This window comes from Leopardus geoffroyi, chromosome A3, assembly GCF_018350155.1.
Source record: "Leopardus geoffroyi isolate Oge1 chromosome A3, O.geoffroyi_Oge1_pat1.0, whole genome shotgun sequence".
NCBI classification, from domain to species: domain Eukaryota; kingdom Metazoa; phylum Chordata; class Mammalia; order Carnivora; family Felidae; genus Leopardus; species Leopardus geoffroyi.
The window spans coordinates 22,680,670-22,702,691 of record NC_059336.1 but is presented as its reverse complement, the minus strand read 5'-3'; the positions used below and the strand labels follow the sequence as shown (position 1 = coordinate 22,702,691).

Here is a 22,022-nt window from a genome sequence, read left to right as displayed (position 1 = left end):
CAGTGCCAAGACTGAGAAATCCTACCTGACAGCAAGCATTCTATGGATTTCAATCTGAGTAAGCTATTTCACCTTTCTCATCCTTAGTTTTCTCATCAGCAGTATGGGAACAAACTGATCTGTGTTCCCTATACCACTGGGCAACTGGGGGATCAAATGAAATACCTGATGAAGGGTGTTACCATCATACCTTTCAGAATGTATGCAAAAGCACACACATGCTGGGCAAAGACAGAAGCACTGATGTACTGGGCCAGGGGGACTAAGAGGGTGGAACTCTTTGGGAATACCTCACGCCAATCTTCTTCTACAAAGCTGGGCTGGAGCAGGGGAGCTTTCAAGAATAGTGAGGAGATAGGAACACTTCTCAGGGAGAGAGAGAGCATGGGAAGTGGGTAGGAACAGCACATCAAAGAGAAGCTAACAGATGTTAGGAAGTGAGACACTGACTGCGTGGTGTCTTAGACTGCCTGGGCAGCCTGACACAGTTCTGGAGGCTGAAAGTCCAAGACCAAGATTCCAGCAGGCTTTGGTTTCTGGTGAGAGCTGTCTTCCTGGCTTTCAGATGGCTACCACCTCCCTATGTCCTCACATGGGGGGTGGTGTGTAAGAGAGAAAGTTCTCGATCTTCCTCTTATAAGGCCACCAGTCCTACAGGATTAAAGCTCTACCTTTATGACCTCACGTTACCTTAATCACCTCCTAAGGGCCCTATGTCCCATATGGTGACATGTGGGGTTAGGGTTTCAACATGCAAGTTTGGGGTGAGGGGATGAGCACAATTCCATCCATACCACTTGGGCACACTTTAGACACAGCCAAAGCATCACTGAGGCCTCAAGAGAGGAGGACCCAGGTGTTAATTTATTGTTTTTCCATGGTCATATACACTGAATCTTTCCTCTTCCGGCTGCCTTTTCTATGAGATATGCAACAAACTGCTCTTTCATGCAGGCATCTGCTCAGGCATGAAAGGCAGGCATGTGCCTTTCTAGGGTCCAGGAAGGATCCTCCTCCTATTTGTACTTCAGTCCTCAAATATCCAAGACCCATCAGGGTACGGGTTTCCAACAATGACTAACCAGAATCACTTTAGGCATGGTTCTCAATTTCAGGATTTTTTTTAAAAAGCTCAACCACACCCCAGACCAATTCAGTCAGAATCTGGAGAATCTCTACCATAAATCATCAGTGATATTTAAATCTCCCCAAGTAATTCCAATAAGCAGCCAAAGCTGAAGACCACTGGTCATAGAAAAGTGTATGGTGTGTGTGTGTGTATGTCCTGTCTCCCTCCCCTTACATTCCAATTTAGTTAGTCTACAGTGGAAGCCAGCATTCCCTATTTTTTTTTTTTTAATGTTTATTTACTTTTTTTTTTTTTTTCAACGTTTATTTATTTTTAGGACAGAGAGAGACAGAGCATGAACGGGGGAGGGGCAGAGAGAGAGAGGGAGACACAGAATCGGAAACAGGCTCCAGGCTCTGAGCCATCAGCCCAGAGCCTGACGCGGGGCTCGAACTCACGGACCGCGAGACCGTGACCTGGCTGAAGTCGGACGCTTAACCGACTGCGCCACCCAGGCGCCCCAAGCATTCCCTATTTCTAAACAATTCCCCAGTTGATTCTGATGATCAGCCAGGTTTAGGATCGATTACTACCTTCCTGAAGTTAAATTGTCTACTCCCACCTGCCTTGTAACTATTCATTTCTGTGGCTATACATAAGCTCTACAGATGCAGATTTTATTTCCTTCCTCCTTGTGGCACATTATTTTGGGGACAGCCAGAAGACAGTAAAGACGGTCAAGATTTTCTGAAAAGATGAGGGAAAGCAGCAGGAGAAACCAAATAGGGGCTAAAAAAGGTGTGCAGCCTGACGAAGGAGAGGGCAAAATCTCTAGTAAAAGATAAAAGATGGGGTGGGAGTAGGGTAGAGAGATGAGGTCATAGGAATGAAAATGGGACTGACAGGATTCAATAGCAAATTAATAAACACATGGTAAGTCAACAACCCTAGAAGTTATAGGTGGGCCTTTGGCCAAAAAAGATAAGGGCAACAGCATCTTCTGTTGTAGCACCCCCATCCCAACCTCATCCATCTTTACTCTTACTTTTTTTTTTTTTAATGTTTACTTTAAATAGAGATTGAGAGATAGAGAGAGAGAATATATGAATAAGCAAGGAGGGGCAGAAAGAGAGGGGTACAGAGGATCCGAAGGGGGCCCTGCGCTGATAACAGAGAGCCCAATGCAGGGCTTGAACTCACGAACTGTGAGATCATGACCTGGGCCGAAGCCAGACTCTTAACCAATTAAGCCACCCAGGTGCCCCCTTTACTCTTACCTTTTATCAATACTTTCCTCAGGGAAGAATGCCATGGGCTCATTCACACCTAGCTACAAGAGTATGTATGTATGTATGTACGCATGTATTTTTAAATGTTTATTTACTTTTGAAAGGTGGAGGGAGGGGCAGGGAGAGAGAGGAAGACAGAATCCAAAGCAGGTTCCAGGCTCTGAGCTGTGAGCTATCAGCACAGAGCTCAATGTGGGGCTCAAACTCACGAACCATGAGATCATGACCTGAGCCAAAGTCAGACACTTAACCGACTGAGCCACCCAGGCACTCCTACAAGAGTATTTTAATAGGGGTAATGACAATAAACCAAAAGCAGAGGATAGAAAAGGGAATTTCAGGAACACTTACTGAATGGGGACGGACAGGAGGCAGGATAATCCTTTCTTAGCTTTTTGGTAACTCCTACCATCACACCAGTCTTTATTCTCTGAATTCTGGTGACTAAACTACGCTGTTCACTGTTCTCTAACACTAACAGAAAAATGAGGTGTATTACTGACATCCATACATCCCCGATGAAAATCTCAAAGTTGACAGAAAGGTCACATAGCAGACTTGACAAACATTAGGGAAAGTCTTACAGCCTATGTACATCACCAGCCATAGATATTCACTTTTCCTTATAGAAACTGAAAGTCAAGACACTTGGATTCTAAGTCAAACCTCACTCTCATAATTTCTGCCTAACTTTGTCATATTTTTTTCCCTTAATGTCTCTATCAGTAAAACAAGACAGTCTCAAGGATAACTTGACTGAATTTGGCCCATGGAAACAAAAGTAGGAAGAAAGAAAAAAGAAGGAAAGATATCAAAAAGATGTTAAGAAACTCATTTTTTAAAGTATTTCCTCCATCAAAAGTGAAGATGAATATGTTTTTTGTTTTTTAATTTTTTATTTTTCAACGTTTATTTATTTTTTTTTTTTTTGGGACAGAGAGAGACAGAGCATGAACGGGAGAGGGGCAGAGAGAGAGGGAGACACAGAATCGGAAACAGGCTCCAGGCTCTGAGCCATCAGCCCAGAGCCTGACGCGGGGCTCAAACTCACGGACCGCGAGATCGTGACCTGGCTGAAGTCGGACGCTTAACCGACTGCGCCACCCAGGCGCCCCAAGATGAATATGTTTTGAGTTAGTTGCTATTAAGAAAATATAGAGAATTAACTAATCACAGAAAGGACATATATATTTTAGTGAAAACAGCATGGTCTTTACCTTATCATTTAGAAGTGGTTTGATCTCTGTGAGTTGAACATCCTGAAGTTCATCCATCAGGACAGATAAGAGTAGAGGATTCTCGAGAATAAATCAGTAACTCTGAAACAGAAAGAAGTAAAGAGGCTTAATCTAGAAGCTGGAAACATAATAGTCACACTATGTTGATTCACTGCAATACTAGAGATTAGTGTCATGCACTGCTCAGGGTGCTGAAGACACAGAAGACTAAACAGTTATGGAAGGCAGACTTCAAAGTGGCCTCCATGATCTGTCTCCTGGTATTCATACCCTTGCATAACCCCCTCCCACCACTGCGTGTGGATGGGACCCATGGCCTGCTTTTAACCAAAATGGCAAGTGATGGAATGTACAAAAGTACCTGTACATGATGACATTACATAATATTTTAACATCTGTCTTGCTAAAAGACACACTTTCCTTGGCTAGCTTTGAAGAAGCAAGTTGGCATGTGTGAGAGGGCCACATGGCAAAGAACTGAGGACAGCCTCCAGCCAAAAGACCAAGAAACTAAGACACTCAGTCCAACAACCTGCACAAACTGATTGCTGTCAACAACCACATGGGACTGGAAGTGGATAGTTCCCCAATCAAACCTCAGACGAGAACCTAGCCCTGACCAACACCTTCACTGCAGACTTGTAGAGGACCCAGTCAACTCTTGTCAGATTCCCAACCCCCAGATATTGTCAGACGATAAATGTGTTGTATGCTGTTTTAAGCCAGTAAGTTTGTGGTAATATATATATTTTAAAGTATTATTTTTTAAGATGTTTATTTTTGAGAGAGAGCGAGCGAGCATGCAGGGGAGGGGTAGAGAAAGGGGGACAGAGGATCCAAAGTGGGCTGTGTGCTGACAGTAGACAGCCTGAAGCGGGCTCAAACTCATGAACTGTGAGATCATGACCTGAGTCAAAGTTGGACGCTTAACCAACTGAGACACCCAGGTGGCCCTACGGTAATTTTTTTTTTTTTTTTTTTTTTTTTTTGCAGCAACAGATACTAGTCTTTGCTTTTCTGGAGTATACAGTTTAGTTACTGAAGATGTGTAACTAAGAGAACAACAAGCTCAAAGCTATGCTTCAGGAAGCAACAGTATGGAGAAAGGATTAAAAGGGGAACAAAAACGGAAGGCTAATGCTACAGCCCAGGATGAGGCTTTGACTTAGGAATGGGAATGTAGGGGGAGATGAACCAAGGCAGCTCATTAGCCTTTACTTGGTGAATCACAGCAGTAGATGGAGAGTAGGAGAGCCAGCTTCCAAGATGGCCTCTAAACAACTCAATGATCCTTGACTCCTGATATCTGCACTCATGTAATCTCCAAATAAATCAGGGATGGTCTGTGTAAGTAATAAAATATGGCAGAGGCAACAATACATGACATCTGAAGTTATATCATACAAGGCATAGTTTCTGCTTCAAGACATTATAGTCTTCACTCATTAGTTCTGGAGGAAGCCAGATATAGCATAGTGAGGACATTCAAACAGCCTCTGTGGAGGCCCATGTAGAAAGGAACCAACTTGCCAGTACCAACCTGCCAGCCATGTGAGTGAGCTACCTTGCAGATGGATGTTCCAGGCCCAGTCAAGACTTCAGATGACTGCAGCCCCAGAGATATATGACTGCAACCACATTGGAGACCCTGAACCTGAGCCATCCTACCAAGCCACCACCTGCATTCCTGACTCACAGAAACTATGAGCAATAATAATCCTGTTCGAGACTGATTTGTTTCATAGCAATAGATAACCAACAGAGAAGGAGAAGACAGGGAAACAGAGTTCTAGGAGAAGAGAGTAGATGGAGGTGGGGAGGCAGAGTAATGAGCCATAAATTCTTACTCCATCACACTGGACAGGAAGTCATGGGAGAGGCTGCAAATACTGGATATTGTAGACAAGTTATTCCACCCAGACTTTATTATTTTATTTTTTATAATGTTTATTTATTTTTGAGAGAAAGAGACGGAGTGTGAGCAGGGAAGAGGCAGACAGAGAGAGGAAGACATGGAATCTGAAGCAGGCTCCAGGCTCTGAGCTGTCAGCACAGAGCCCAACGTGGGGCTCGAATCCATGAGCTGTGAGATGGTGACCTGAACCGAAGTTGGACGCTTAACCAACTGACCCACCCAGGTGCCTCTCCACCCAGACTTTAAAGCCCCAGGCTTCATCTCCTCTGCCTTGGCCTTGAACTTATCAGTCAGGAAAAATACTAATTCAATGAGTTGGGGATGTAGCTATTCAACAACCACTTATTGAATACCCACTGTGCACAGCATTATGGAAGATACAAAGAAGGTCCTTGCTTTCCAGTTTACTAAAGGGTAGAGACGACAGCTATCTATAAACTAACTACAAAATAATAAGTAAAAAGAAGGGCCGTAATAGTTCAAGGAACAATTGCTTCTGATTGGTGAGAATCAAAAAAGTCTTCACAAGGTAGTAGCCTATTAATCCATTTTTCTGTTTTTCTCTCCAGATATAAGATTGCATGGCTTTGACTTACTTGGCTAAGGAGAGAGTATGGGTTCTAGACTATCTTTTAGCTATTACTGACCAAATACAAAGTAAATCCTGCTTTTTTTTTATTATTTAATTTATATTCAAGCCAGTTATCATACAGTGCAACAATGATTTCAGGAGTAGATTCCCTAATGCCCCTCACCCATTGAGTCCATCCCCCATCCCACAACCCCTCCAGCAACCCTCTGTTTGTTCTCCACATACAGGAGTCTCCTATGTTTTGTCCCCCTCCCTTTTTTTATATTATTTTTGCTTCCCTTCCCTTATGTTCATCTGTTTTGTATCTTAAAGTCCTCATATGAGTGAAGTTATGTATTTGTCTTTCTTTAATTTTGCTTAGCATAACACCCTCTAGTTCTATCCACATAGCTGCAAATGGCAAGATTTCATTCTTTTTGATTGCTGAGTAATACTCCACTGTGTGTGTGTGTGTGTGTGTGTATATATATATATATATATATACACACACACACACACACCTGTATCCATTCATCCTTCAATGGACATTCGGGCTCTTCCCATACTTTGGCTATCATTGATAGTGCTGCTATAAACATTGGGGTACGTGTGCCCCTTCAAAACAGCATAACTATATCCTTTGGATAAATAACTAGTAGTGCAACTGCTGGGTTGTAGGGTAGTTCTATTTTTAATTTTTTGAGGAATAGCCAGACTGTTTTCCAGAATGGCTGCACCAGTTTGCATTCCCACCAGCAGTGCAAAAGAGATCCTCTTTCTCCGTATCCTTGCCAACATCTGTTGTTGCCTGAGTTGTTAATGTTAGCCATTCTGACAGGTGTGAGGTGGTATCTTACTGTGGTTTTGATTTGTATTTCCCTGATGATGAGTGATGTTGAGCATTTTTTCATGTGTCGGTTGGCCATCTAGAGGTCTTCTTTGGAGAAGTGTCTATTCATGTCTTTTGCCCATTTCTTCACTGGATTATTTGTTTTTTGGGTGTTGAGTTTGATAAGTTCTTTATAGATTTTGGGTACTAACCCTTTATCTGAGATGTTGTTTGCAAATATCTTCTCCCATTCTGTAGGCTGCCTTTTAGTTTTGCTGATTGTTTCCTTTGCTATGCAGATTTTTATGTTGATGAGGTCCCAATAGTTCATTTTTGCTTTTGTTTCCCTTGCCTCTGGAGATGTGTTGAGTAAGAAGTTGCTGTGGCCAAGATCAAAGAGGTTTTTGCCTGCTTTCTCCTCTAGGATTTTGATGGCCTCCTGTCTTACGTTTAGGTCTTTCATCCCTTTTGAGTTTATTTTTGTGTATGGTGTAAGAAAGTGGTCCAGGTTCATTTTTCTGCATGTCGCTGTCCAGTTTCCCCAGCACCCCATTGCATTATTATTGACTGCACCATTATTCCATGATTCTTTTCTCTTTCTAACTGAAAACATTGGCAAAATCTCTTTTCTGACCTTATGCTATTTTTGCCAACTTTTTATGCCAGATCTTCCCTTTTCTTTATATCTGTGATTCTAGTAGTGTGATCACACTTGTCATCTTTCAGCTAGATTTCTGCAACAGACTACTAAACTCTTCTCTTTAGTATATTTCCCTTCTAGTTGGTTTGATCTGTTGAATCTTTTAAAAATCCCATTTAATTTATTGAAATCCTTTTGGGAAGAAGGTAGGATGAAATTAGATGAAAGGTCTTCCTATACCATATCCTCATCTCTATTAAGGATTGCTGGGGTGCTCAGGTGGCTCAGTTGGTTAAGCCTCCAACTCTTGATTTCGGCTCAGATCATGATCTCATGGCTTGTGAGGTTGAGCCCCACATCAGACTATGCTGACAGCGCCAAGATGGGATTCTCTCTCTCTCTCTCTCTCTCTCTCTTTCTGTGCCCTTCCTGCATGCATGTGTGCTCACTCTCTCTCAAAATAAATAAACTTTAAAAAGGGGGGGGGGGATTGTTGCTATAATTAAGCTTTTCAGTTCTTCACCACCTCAACTCAAATGTTCTTCTCTCCTCAGCTGATGAGGTCACACGTTGGATTGCCATCACTCAAAACTGATTGGCTAAAATCAAAAACAAGATCCCCAGGTGATTGTACATTGAAGTCTGAGGCACACTGTTCTAACAACAAACAAGAATAATTCTTGCTTCTGCAACTAGTTTCCAAGTAATAGCTGGAATTTCATTTCTCTTCTCTCTCCTCATTCTGTCTTCTCCTTGTCTGTAAGCTACCTACTGAGATAGCGAGGGTTCTTGTCCTGGTATGATGACTCAAACCTTCACTCTAGCTTCCAAGTCTTTGGTGTATGATGATTCAAAACTTCAGTCTAGCTTCCAAGTCTTTGGTGATATAGGATTACTGTAGGCCTCTACTACCTTTACTTCAAGGAGGTGCCCCTGTGGGTAGAGAGGAAGAAACTTGCCCAGGATCCTACAGTCAGTACACAAGGCCTAGACATTATGGTACAGTGGGGAAAGCAAAGGTTTTTAACATTCTTGCTCTATTACTTACATAGATGTAAGATATTGGAATAGTTACTTAACTTCTCTAAGCCTGAATTTGTTGTCTCTAAGAAATGGAAATATCTGCCTGAGAGGATTAAATATTTGGTGCTTAGATTATAATTCCTGGCACAGAGTAGGAATTACACTTTTCACCTTTCATACTCTATCCATTTGGTAGCAGGTTCACTGTTCATTTTGAGGATGGCTGGTGTTTTACTTGTCAGCCCTTCCTCTGCCTCCTACAACTGGGAAAGAGGGTGAACATTTTGTTATTCTACTGCAGTTTATAAAATCCCTACCAGCTTTATAAGAATATTAGTAGCCCTTATTACCAGGATGAAACCTGGCAGCCCTATCATTTATGCAGATGAGGGAACTGCAGGCCTCAAATTCCTGGGAGGGAGCCAGCATGTGTAGCCGAGAGATCAGAGATGGAGTTTTCCACCATGTGATCTTAGTTTTCTTACAGGTATTATAGAACTGCTCATTGGCAAGGGCTTGGGACAGTAAGAACCAAGCAAAAATTGAGTCTCTGGAGGAATGCATTACGTGCCCTATAATGTGGAAGGTGAACATCTGCTGTCTTGATGCCAATTCCTAAGTCACTCTAGAACAGTTTACTGTCCTGTGTTATCTGCATTGGGCCCAGTTGATAGGGACAGGCTTCTCATTCAATTTGTGCCCTTAAGTGTTTCTCTTGGCACAAACATTGCATTTTTCTTCATCTTTAAAATATGCATGGGAACACTAGGTGAATGCCAGTCACTTTGGAACTGAGGGCACCTCTGGCTTTCCTCTGGCCCTGGAGCTCCTTGACAGATCCCCCCACAGAAAGTCACATTTGAATAAGTAACATCTTGAAGGGTCCTGCTTTCAAGTGAGTGAATTAAAGTAGGGAATAAGGAGAGCCTGTGTGGCTCAGTTGGTTAAGCATTCAACTCCTGATTTTGGCTCAGATTATGAGATTGGGCTCTTCCTCTCCCTCTACCCCTCCCCTGCTTGCTCGCTGTCACATGTTCTCTCTCTCTCAAAATAAATAAATAAATAAATAAATAAATAAATAAATAAGATAAAGTAGGGAATAAAGTGGGTAGGTTGGAAAAATTTCAGAAAATCACCACTTTACATGGACAAAAAGAACAAGTGGAAACACACTAAAATGTTAACAGTGGTCGTCTTTAGATGCAAGGACTGTGAGTAAAATACCTTTTCATTGTTCTGTGGTTCCACATTTTCCAAAGTGAGCAATCCTGCTTTCAAAAGGAAAAACTTCAAAATTGTCATTATAAATTACTGATAAATAGTGACATCCAGATAAAAAGTAGCCACAGTTTGGGGCGCCTGGGTGGCGCAGTCGGTTAAGCGTCCGACTTCAGCCAGGTCACGATCTCGCGGTCCGTGAGTTCGAGCCCCGCGTCGGGCTCTGGGCTGATGGCTCAGAGCCTGGAGCCTGTTTCCGATTCTGTGTCTCCCTCTCTCTCTGCCCCTCCCCCGTTCATGCTCTGTCTCTCTCTGTCCCAAAAATAAATAAACGTTGAAAAAAAAAAAAAATTAAAAAAAAAAAAAAAAAAAAAAGTAGCCACAGTTTATAGTGTGATTAATAAGCACACAAGTATAGGTCTCAGTTAACTGAGTCATAGTGGTACTGTAAAAGAGAATTGCAGATGCTGGCTGAGATTCGTGATGAAAGATTCAAACCACCTTATCTCCTTATGAAATGTATGCTATATTAAAACAAAGGAAAATAAAAATTCAGCTTCTGGGCATTCAGTAGCTCAATCAAGTTTATAGGGTGCCTGGGATCTGAGAAAAGAACCATTTTTTCTTTTGGAGGTTAAATATCAGGCTTGTGCTCTGGAAGTGGCATAGATGTTTGGGATGCTCGTAATTGGCACGTGGGGTTCATAGTTTGAGAGTTCCTGACTGGCATCCTCTGGGTCCCTTAGAAGGAATGATAAAAGGGCTTTTGTTAGTCTGTCCTAATGTAGTCACAATTAGAAGCAGGATTTATTGCAATACCTATCAAAATAACACCAGCATTCTTCACAGAGCTAGAACAAACAATATTAAAATTTGTGTGGAACCAGAAAAGACCCCGAATAATCAAAGCATCTTGAAAAAGAAAACCAAAGCTGGAGGCATCACAATTCCAGACTTCAAACTGTATTAAAAAGCTGTAATCATCAAGACAGTATGGTACTAGCACAAAAACAGACACATAAATCAATGGAACAGAATAGAGAACCCAGAATGGACCTACAAACTTATGGCCAATTGATCTGTGACAAAGCAGGAAAGAATATCCAATGGAAAAAAGACAGTCTCTCCAGCAAATGGTGTTGGGAAAACTGGACAGCAACATGCAAAAGAATGAATCTGGACCACTTTCTTACACCATACACAAAAATAAACTCAAAATGGATGAAAGACTTAAACATAAGACAGGAAGCCATCAAAATCCTAGAGGAGAAAAAAAAGGCAACAACCTCTTTGACCTTGGCCAAAGCAACATCTCACTTGACATGTCTCTAGATGCAAGGGAAACAAAACGGTCAATAATAATGCAATGGGGGAACTGAGAAGCAATCAGAGAAACTGATGACAAAAATCAGTGTAGAGTCAGAGTTAAAATATGGGCCTCTAAGAGACCTGAGTATAGGCAGGAGTGAGTTAATGAAGATAATCTGCAGGTGCTTATCAAACCAGAGACTAGGAGGAGCGGCAAGCCTTTTCTGAAACACAAGTTAGTGATAGAAAAGCAGAACCAGTGAGAGACAAAGAAAAAAAATGTCAGAGACATAAGAAGAAAAGCAAAATTATGCTATCAAAGAAGTTAAGGGGAGAAGGGAGGTTTACATGTAAGGAGGAAAATTCCAACGCCAAGGAGGGAAGGATGTGGATTGAGAAAGGGCCATTATCTTTTGACAGTGAAAATCTAAGAAAAATAAGGCTCAGTTCTCCATGCTAAAAAATTAGCCCATGACTATGTATATCACTTTGTAGAATTACAGAAACTGACATTTCTGAAATGCAAGCAAAAATGTTCCTAGGATGACCAAAAGAGACCTCAGTGTTCTCTGACACTCAGAGACAGCACTGAGAGGGTCTTTAAAGATCAAGACTATGGACTTGGGACACCTGGGTGGTTCAGTTGCTTAAGCGTCCAACTCTTGATTTCGGCTCAGGTCATGATCTCATGGTTCATGGGATTGAGCCCCGTGTTGGGCTCTGGGCTGACAGAATGGAGCCTGTTTGGGATTCTCTCTACCCCCCCCCCCCTCTGCCCCTCTCCCACTTGCACTCTCTCAAAATAAATATTTAAATAAACATTAAAAAAAAAGGCTACAGACTTAATTTTTGCATCAAAACTCTGAAACAGAAAACAGAAAAAAGTGTAAGGGCTCTGGGTGAAGTGGTGATGAGACCGCAAGGGCTCTGAAGAACAGAGGCTAATGTCCAACAATATAGTGCAAACTGTTCGCTCAGAAAAAAATGAATGCTTATATTCTTCAAGTTTTGGAAAGAGCCCATAAATACATCAAATGTTGACTTTGGACCCTACTTAGCTCAGCGGCATTGGGTAAAGCATTTTCCCCTTCCAGGTCTCAGTTTCCTCATCAGTTAAGAGAAGAGATTGGGCAGGATGATCTTATTGGCTCCTGACAGGGCTGACATTCTGTGACCCAGAATCTCCCTTAATGTACTACTTTACATTATTTTCCCATCCTTCAATTCTACAGTTCTTACCACAATCCAAAGAGAAGGATCCCCCAGGTATCAACCTGATGAGGTTCAACAACTAGCTGAGGGTCACTCAGCAAATCAGCAGAAAGATGCACCTGGCCTGATCCCAGGGGCATGAGACTCTCAGGCTTTTATCTCACCCTGTACTGTGTCCATCGGGTCAGAGAAAACTCACTAAGATTTCTAGTGCTTAAAAACATTGCTTTCTTGGGGCGCCTGGGTGGCTCAGTTGCTTAAGCGTCCCACTCTTGGTTTGGGCTCAGGTCCCGATATCACAGTTTGTGAGTTTGAGCCCCAAGCTGGGCTCTGCACTGACAGCTTGGAGCCTGCTTGGGATTCTCTCTCTTCCCCTGCCTCTCTCTGCCTCTCCCTTGCTCATGTGCACATGTGCTCTCTCTCTCAAAATTAACAAACTTAAAGACAATAAGAGACTACACATAGTATTGGCTTTCTAAACTACAAACTGTCTTGTTTTGTAGCTTTCCCTCGTGACCAAGGTAATTTGGCCTTCATCAGGCTTTGCCAGGATGTACTGACATCAGGCCACTAGTCTGTATTCTAAAGGCAGAGTCAATCACTTTGGTTTTGGCAAGACTGCAGACAGGCAACCAAAACAGAATGAAGGCAACAAAGGAGCCTTACTGAGGAGAATGAGCTGGAAGGGGTCGGCTGGAGCTGGTGCTGAAGTAGTGGTGGCTGAAGAGCTGCAGGCAGTGAGAAGGTAGACAGCGGTGCTTCTACAGCAAGCTGACTCACATTCTCTCTTTTTACACATAAACCACTGCCTGAATGAGTAACTATTACAGCACTTTACAAAGCACCTTCACATCTAATATCCTGCTGGATTATGATGACTGCACCATGAAGTATAACACGGGAGCACTGGCATCATCTCTATTACATAGATGAGGAAACTGAGGCTGACGGAGGTGAAATGGACTGACCAAAATAACACAACTACTAAATGCAACAGCTGGAACTGAACCCCAATTGTCTTCTAATCCCAAATGCTCATTCTATGCCCTGTATTGCACTTCCTCCCAGGTTATTACGAATGAAAAGACCTGGTGGGTAAAAAAGACAAATTCTGCAGACTGCCTCTTGGAATCCACCCCATGCTGAAGACCTCTTTTTATCTCTCATCCTAAATTACACTGAGCTGTTAGGATCAGGCCACAAGCTCTACGACTAAACCCTATGAAGTTAACAAGAAAGCACAGTTTTGGGGCTGAGTTCACCTTCCCCATTAGTTCAACTGAGCAAGGGAGATTAAGACTATGAACAGATCACTACAGTTCAAAGCAGTATAAACATGAGCCTGTGAAGTGGACAAACGCTAAGGCAGCTTCTCAACCTCAGCACCACTAACATTTTGAACCATCCTGAGCATTGTAGAATGTTTACCAGCATTTCTGGCCTCTACCCACTAGATGCCAGTAGTACCCTCCTCAAATCACTGTGATAACCAAAAATGTCTCCAGATATTGCCAAATGTCTCCTGGGGAACAAAATCGCCCCAAGTTGAAAACCACTGCTCCAAAGGTGGTGGAGATTTAGGGCAAAGATGCAGGTTGTGGGTGCTGAGAAAAAGTTTCATGGAAGAAGTAACATCTGAACTGGACCTTGAAGAACAGATAAAATTCCTGTAGGTTACGATGAGAGAAGAATAAAAAAATTGCAGAAAGGGAGGAGAACTCAAAAGCAAGAAGACGAGAAAGCACAGGTCTGCTGGAAAATGTTCTAGTTTGGCAAGAACAGTAGTTTCCTATTACTAATAGGAGATAAAGCTAAAAATGTCCATTGGAGTCAAGTCATAAATAGCTATGCATCAACTGATAGGTGTCAAATACACATGCATAATGAGATAGCCAACAAGATACCCACAGATGTTTTAATAACATAAAAATCACACCAGTGGTATTTCCATGTGTCTCATCCCTGCAAAAGGATAGAATAGTGCTTGAGTATCATGTCTTACCTTGCATCTAGTGTTCACTGCATTTAGAGCTAAATGAAGCTTGGAAACCAGTGCAGAGGTAGGACAAATACGTAAGGACTACAGTGATCCCAAAGGAAATAACGATGATGGGCACTGAATGGATAGGTTTTGGATAGCTGAAAGGGAGAAGACATTCCATGTGAGCACATCAGGTTGGGAAAGAAAGGTGAACAACATATCCAGAAGACACCAAGAACCAGGTAGCCAGAAAGAAGACAAGGCTGGTCAGAACACATAAATCAGACTTTACTATGTGGACAGTAAAGGTTCCTAAAGACCAGAATGACACAGCTGTTTAAAACATGGTCATCCTGGGGCTCCTGGGTGGCTCAGTCAGTTAAGCAGCTGACTCTTCATTTAGGCTCAGGTCATGATCTCACCGTTCGTGAGTTCAAGCCCTGAGTCTGGCTCTGTGTTGTCAGCACAGAGCCAGCTTGGGATTCTCTCTCCCTCTCTCTCTGCCCCTCCCCCACTTGTAGGTGCTCTCTCTCTCTCTCTCTCTCTCTCAAAATAAATAAACATTAAAAAAAAAAAAAAGTGGCCATCTTGTCCATCTTGTCCAGTAGTTCCCTTAGTTACCTATTAGAAAGACCTGGGAGCTTTGAAAAATATCAATACCCAGGCCCCAACCTTAAAGATACAATTTAATCGGGTGAGGGTAAGGCCCAGGTATTGTTTTTAAAGTTCCACTGGTGGCTACATGCAACTAGGACTGAGAACCACTGGTCTACAGTCATGCCTTTATTCTCAAATGAGAAAAGAGGCCTAGAAATTTACGTGACTTGCCTAAATTCACAAGACCAGCTGGGTGTGGGGCTAGGACTGGCACCTGGATTCCTATTCCAAGCTCTGAAAGATATCACAGAGGACTGGGCTAAATTCCATACTTCAGTCTATAAGAAGCACAATTATCTGATGACTTGGCTATGTTTTGTCAAGGTTAAAGCCTGAATTAATCTAATGGTAAAACTATTGACTTAAGCATCCCCTTTAGTGTCTACAGTAATGGATGTTGGTTTCGTTGCTGTCTCCTGGGGGCCCTTAGGAAAGGAAAGGGTCTCAGGAGACTCTCCAGAAAACCAGAAAAACAAGCCAAACCACTCAGCTCCAGGGAAGAAACAATGACTTTTTAAAACATAGCTCACTGAGCTTTTTACTACATAAAGGAAAGTCTAGGTTACTCTCCACCAGAAGAAATACCCTCAGAGATGCTATCCCATAAGGAAAGGGAGTGGAGGGGGGGAGTGATCAAAGGCAGGTGCAAAAGCATGTGCAAAAGCACGCTCATTCTAGCAGAAACAACCCTGCTGGTCCTCAGCCCTGGCCAAGGGCCATCTACACACCTTGCTTTTTTCTGAAAGGAAAAGAACAGCACCCCAACAGGTCCGCCTTCCTGTTGTGTCACTCCTAGATTCTGGAATGGCAGGAGGTGGTAAACAGGAGGTCTGCAGAGACTGCCAAGCTGGGAATCTGAGCCGGTGCTGTATAATCAATCTATTCATTCCATGGTACTGGTAAAGATAACTACTAGAACAGAACAAACGCCCTATCTAGGGGCCTTCTTGTTAATTCCAGACACCCAGCTGAAGCTCTCACATAGGGGTCATACTAAAGTAACTCTAGAAGCAGAAGCACTACCCTCTGTCTTCCACTCTTGAAGGATGCAACTCAGGACACCAGGAAAACTACTGCTGGCAAGGCTCTAGTAAATGCTTTTGGGATGGGATCTGGATTCCCATCAGTTCTAAGACAGAATCCCTGAAAACAATTTGTTCTTTAAAACAGCCTGAGTAGAGATAAAGAACAAACAAGAACCTAAGATGTGGCACAAGATGCAATACTCGATACTCATACTAACTTAATACACTAAACCAGATACCATGATAAGCACTTTGTTCATTCATTGTTTCATTTTATTTCCCGCCCCATTTATAAGATAGGTACTATAATCTTCCCCCACTTTGCAGATGAAGAAACTGAGGCTTGGAGAGGTTCTGTGATATGCCAAAGGCCACACAGCTAGCAAGTGGCAGAGTATGAACCTGGCAAAATAAGGATTTGAAACTGAAAATCCTGCATCTAGAGCTTGGGTAGGCCTCTAAAAAGCAACTTTTTCCACTTGACGCCACCTGATCATTAATTCTTCTGCTTATTTTTTCAGGTTTGGCTATTGGAGTTTACCAGGATCTTAGCGACCAAAGAATTCTGAAAACTAAAAAGCACCATACAAAGTTTAGGTATTATTATTATTATTAAATTAATAGAAGAGCACTGCACCCTAGATTGTATCTGAAAAGCAATCTATCCTTTGGACTGTCTAGTCACCCAGAGTTCTATTTTAGTCAACACCCTGGTTAAAACTACATCCCAACAAGGGCACCTGGGTGGCTCAGTCAGTTGAGCATCTCACTTAGGCTCAGGACTGGCAGTTCGTGAGTTAGAGCCCCGCATCAGGCTCTCTGCTGCAGGCACAGAGCCCACTTTAGATCCTTGGTCTCCCTGTCTCTGCCCGCACTCCCACCCCCACTCACACAAGGGCTCTCTCTCTCTCTCTCTCAAAAATAAACATTAAAAAACAAAACAATGTCCCAAACAATGACACAAAAGATATTCTTCATCTTCATAAGGTAAAGAATAGCAAGAGGGGCTTTGTCCCTAGAGCTTTCTCAACTGCAGACATAAAGACACAAGAGCCGGGGCACCTGGGTGGCTCAGTCGGTTGACCGTCTGACTTCGGCTCAGGTCATGATCTCACAGTTTGTGGGTTCGAGCCCCGCATCAGGCTCTGTGCTGACCGCTTGCTCAGAGCCTGGAGCCTGCTTCAGATTCTGTGTCTCCTTCTCTCTCTCTGCTCCTCCCCCGCTCACACTTTGTCTCACTCTGTTTCTCAAAAATAAATAAATGTTAAAAAAATAAATAAACAAAGACACAAAAGCCTGACTTCCCCTTGTCTCTATCTGCCAAGTATTATGGTTTCACATAAAATGGCTTCAGAGCTAAAATCTCACAATTTAGTTTTTTTTTTTTGTTTTTTTTTTTTTAATTTCCTCCAAAGTACACCCCATTCAGCCATCAACAATGGATACTTATTTAGGAATGATATGTCAAACTCTGTGAGGCATATGGAACACATGACAGAACTGAGTCAAGTGTAACATCCCTCCACTGAAGAAATAAAATGAAGATCCAATCCCACCCACTTTTGCATGGGATTTAAAATATCCTTTATATGTTTTAGTTAATTTCACTAAATGGCAAATTTGTAGGTAAATATTATAAATACAACAGAATCAGCATTGTGATTAAAGATAAAAACTTTCATTTACCAAAGAAAGCCCTGAAATCTAGGTTAAATTTTTGTGGGCTATTATCAGTCTTTTAAAAAAAAGGGGGGGGGGGGCTTGATTTATTTTTTTTTAAAGGATGAAGGGTTTTTTGTTTTGTTTTGTTTTTTAGTTTATTTTGAGACAGAGAGCAAGAGAGGGAGGGAGGACAGGAGTGGGGTAGGGGTAGGGAGGGAAAGAGAGAATCCCAAGCCTGACATGGGGCTCAATTTCACTGACTGTTGAGATCACGACCTGAGCCAAAAATCAAGAGTCAGATGCTGACTGAGCCACCCAGGCACCAGATGGGGTTTGATTTAAAAAGGTCTTTCAGAATAGACAACCTGACACACAGTTCTGTATAAACCAAATAAAAATGTTATCAATTTTTCGATTTGGAAGTCCTTGACACACCTTTTTCTTTTATCATCCCTATTTGGGCTGGTCAATGTTTCTTCCAGAATCTCCCATTTGCCCTTTTTCTTTCTGACTATCCTCATTTCTTGCCTGGATTTGCTCATTCATTCGTTCATCATTTACCAAATGCCTATTATCTGCCATGCACAAAGCTAAACCCTTGTCCTGGCTCTAAGGAAGCTCACATGATACTATGTAGAACTGTTATCTGCCTATCTCCATGATGGGGCTGCAAACTGTAGCAAAGGTTTTGTATTTCCAGAACCTAGCAGCATCTGGCATACAGTCTAAAAATGTTTATTATATGACACTAGACTATTTCAGCAAGCTCTTTTTAAGCCCATAAATATTTATATCTTCAAAAATGACTCGCTTTTCTTCACTTTTTAAAATACAAAAGTAATCATGTGCACAATGCAAAAATTAGAAAGGTACCGAATACAAAGTGAATTCTCCAATCGCCTAAATCCTACTTCCAGAAGTGACTACTAGTACAGTTTGGAATGGATCTTTCCAGAGCTTTCCTATCCTGATGTATAACACACACTTTAAAATTTTTTTGGAACAAGTTCTTTGACAGTTTGACTCTAGCTTCTCAACTTTCTAATCCAGTTGAAGTTCTCAAAGTGTTATCCCTGGATTAGGAACATCAACATCATCTGGGAATTCATTAGAAATAAAAATTCTTAGGCCCCCCTCTGGACCTACTAAATCAGAAACTCTAGAGGTGGGGACCTCTGCAGTATGGGTTTTATTTTTTAATTAAATTTTTTTTTTTTTTTTACTAAGCTCTACGCCCAATGTGAGCTTTGAACTCACAACCCAGAGATCAAGAGCCACATGCTCTACTGACTGAGCCAGGCAGGCACCCCCTATAATATGGGTTTTAAACTCTTCAGGTGATTCTAATGCACACTAATCATCGAGAACCACTGCTCTAATCCAGTCAATACAGATTTTTCACTATTTCTTAAACACAGTTTTACCACCCTACTTCAAAAGGCTTTCTTTGCCCTTTTGATTAATTCTGACCCTACCAATCTGTCAAAGCTCTGAAAAGTCCTAACTTCTCTCCAAAGTACTCTCACTACCACAGCTCATGCTGATCCTTCTTGCCTGTCCCCCAACTTCTGTGACACCTAGTTCCTCTACCACACAACTTGACAATTACAGTTAAAATTAACAGTTCTTTACTATTCCCCAACAAAGTTCCTTAAAGACATGAATCATATTTTTATTTCTTCTTTACCCCTGTTCTTAGCACATAAGTGGAATTTTAATAGAGATGCTGGTTAATATAAGGATAAATTCACTTATTAATGGATAAAAAGTTTGAAATTTCAAGTTGTAGCCCCAGTTCTGTGACCTTGGACAAGTTCACTTCTCAGGATGAGGTCTGAAAAAACAAGATGGACTCAATGACTTGATGCTTCCTTTCAGCTTCAACAGTGTATGATTTTATGAAATGTACCATTATACTCTCATATTGCTTGCTTATAATGCTATCACGGCAATTTTTAGATTTGAGTTACAGCTGGATATGGTGTTTCCCAGTTAGCTACTAAGCTCTTTTAACAAGGGTCATATTTTAATCAACTGAGAATCTTATACCATGCCTTACATATAATAACAGCTCAATATATTTGCAGAAAATTATTTGGAAAAACTCTTTAAAAAGCTTAATTTATGCAGAAAACCTATGCATAGATCTGCTGCCTCCCAAAGGGCCCTTTGAAAACTTATTAATGTAAATACTATGAAGTGACTTATGGAAAAAAATTCTGATTATTCTGATAGAACCAGGGGTAGTCAGCTACAAATGCCAAGGAATGTAAAAACTCTCACATGTATTTAAGGATAGACTAAAAGGCCGTAAGCCTCAGACTACCTTACTGCAACACGCAAATGAAAACTGCCCTGTACACTTAAGTGGCATATAACAACTCCACTGTTGGGAATAAATAGACGTCTTCACGCAAAACCTTTATCTGCAAATTTACAGAAACAGGGTGGAATGGAGACCTTGAATGGCAGGTGATGACCAGAAGTTGAATCTAAAGGGAAGGACAGCAAAGAGCAATTGAAGGGCAAGAAGGAGGAACAGAAGAGCAGCAGGAAAACATCACTCTGAGCGATGAAAAGGAGCAGTGGAAATTCACAGAGTCTTTACCAAGGGCCTACTATGAACCAAGCACTTGGGGCTGCAAAGATGGCTCCAGACCTCAGGGGGCTAATATAATAGTCCTGAGGGTAAAACTGAAGCCTCTACCCTACTGCATGTAAGTGTGAGTATGAGTGTGTGTGTGTGTGTATGTATGTATGTTTAGTTCTAATTGGTAAAATCAAGCAAGGAAGGCTTCACATAAAGATGGTGAGTTAATGGAGCTTTAAAGTGTGTAGGAAGATTTGCTAAGGGAGAAAAAAGACAGTTGAGCTAGTTATTTTGGGGAAGAAACATTCACATATTTTTACAGCTGTTCCTTTGGGACTTTAAATCATGGAGGCTTCTTATATTCACCACCACTTTGTCATATGCCTTCTTTCTCTTTTTACTTTATCTTAAATACTGACATGTTCAAGCCCAGCATTGGAACAGAGCCAAAAAACCCCAGAATGAGGTGAGTGCTAGCCAAATTTGCTCTGTCACCTCCAAATCCAGCCAGCCCAGCTAGCCCAGTCCTGCTCTCCTGGCAGCCGGAAAAGGAAGACTAATTATATCCTCTGGGGGTAAAATTTGGATGCAGGCAGGCAAAGCTTATCCCTGTTCCGCCAGTGAGGTACCATGGTAGAGCTTCATTGTCTCCTAAGCCATGAGGATCTAGTCTACCTGTGACATGGAGGTCAGCTTCGCAGGAGAAAAAAAAAAAAAAAAAAAAGCTGCATGAAAAAGAAGGGGGATGCACTGGATTGGAAAACGCTGAGTTAAGTGAGATAATCGTCATAAAACGTTTAATAATATCCCTGGCACACAGAAAGCGTCGAATCAACGTGAGCTCTTATCAACAACATACTGCTACTGTTGTTGTTATTATTATTATTATTATTATTATTATTACAATAATACCTCAATTGTACTCCAACAAGAAATTACTGTTTTCACAGCCTACTTTTAGGACGTTGAAGAAGCAACTCCAGAGATGAAAGTGTCTTTCAAAAATTTTTAAAGGTACACGATCAAATTCCAACCGTGCTGTCCTGAAAGCCCCAGACTCTGAGTCCAAGAGCTAGTCCTGCTTTTTGCCAGGCGCGTGACCTTGGGCTCAGCACTTCATCTCGGTGCCTCAGTTTCCCCATTTGTAAAGTGGGACTAAGAAGCCCCTCCCTCGCAGGGTCGTTGTGGGGTCCAGCCCGCGGGTACTACTCGCTGCACCGGGGTCCCATGGACGCAAGGCGAGCTCCCGGCCCATCTTCCAAGACCCCTGGCTTCGGGACGGGTGGGGTAGGTGAATACGCTACCGGAGGCCCATTGAGCTCCGCCGCCCGCAGAGCAGGAGCAGAAAAAGGGAGCGCGCTTGAGATGCGTCCCTGAGACCGAGGGGGTCGGGCGCCGGGAGGCTCGGCCCTAGCCGCCTGCAAGCTGTCACCAGCGGTTTCGTCGCGGGGCCCCGCAGCCCGGACGCGGGGAGCGGCCGAGGGAGGCCAGGCTGACCCAGGTGCCGCCGGCGGGGAGAGCGGAGGGCGCTGGGGGACCGGAGGAAACTGGCAGCGCGGGCCCGGGGCCCTGGCGCGCCGCGGAGATGTGGCGGGGAAGGAGAAAGCAGGGGGAGCGACGCCCCCGCAGGCAGCGCCGCGCGCCCCGCGCGGGCCGGGCTGAAGCGCTCACTCACCTGAGGCTCGGGCACCCGCCAGCAGTGCACCAGCGGCAGCAGCGGCTGCGAGAGGGGCGGGGAAGGCTCTGCGGCCGCGCAGGCGCGTTGAGGATGCCCGGACCACGCAGGCGCGCTGCG

The 22,022-nt window shown here is 42.8% G+C and overlaps 1 protein-coding gene across 7 annotated transcripts in view; it reads right to left on the bottom strand.

Moving 5' to 3' along the window:
• NDRG3 (NDRG family member 3) overlaps nucleotides 1-22,022 on the bottom strand; it is a 68,723-nt gene extending 46,701 nt beyond the window's left edge. For 4 of the 7 annotated variants that reach the window (XM_045444679.1, XM_045444682.1, XM_045444681.1 and 1 more), the window contains exons 1-2: nucleotides 21,903-22,022; nucleotides 3,576-3,677 (exon numbers count right to left, since the gene is read on the bottom strand). In XM_045444679.1, coding sequence (XP_045300635.1) covers nucleotides 3,576-3,632 — 57 coding nt within the window. In that variant the 5' untranslated portion in view covers nucleotides 3,633-3,677; nucleotides 21,903-22,022. Of the gene's footprint in view, nucleotides 1-3,575; nucleotides 3,678-14,314; nucleotides 14,447-20,004; nucleotides 20,114-21,902 lie in introns of those variants that run through there. The other 3 variants (XM_045444683.1, XM_045444685.1, XM_045444680.1) reach the window with 2 other exon arrangements.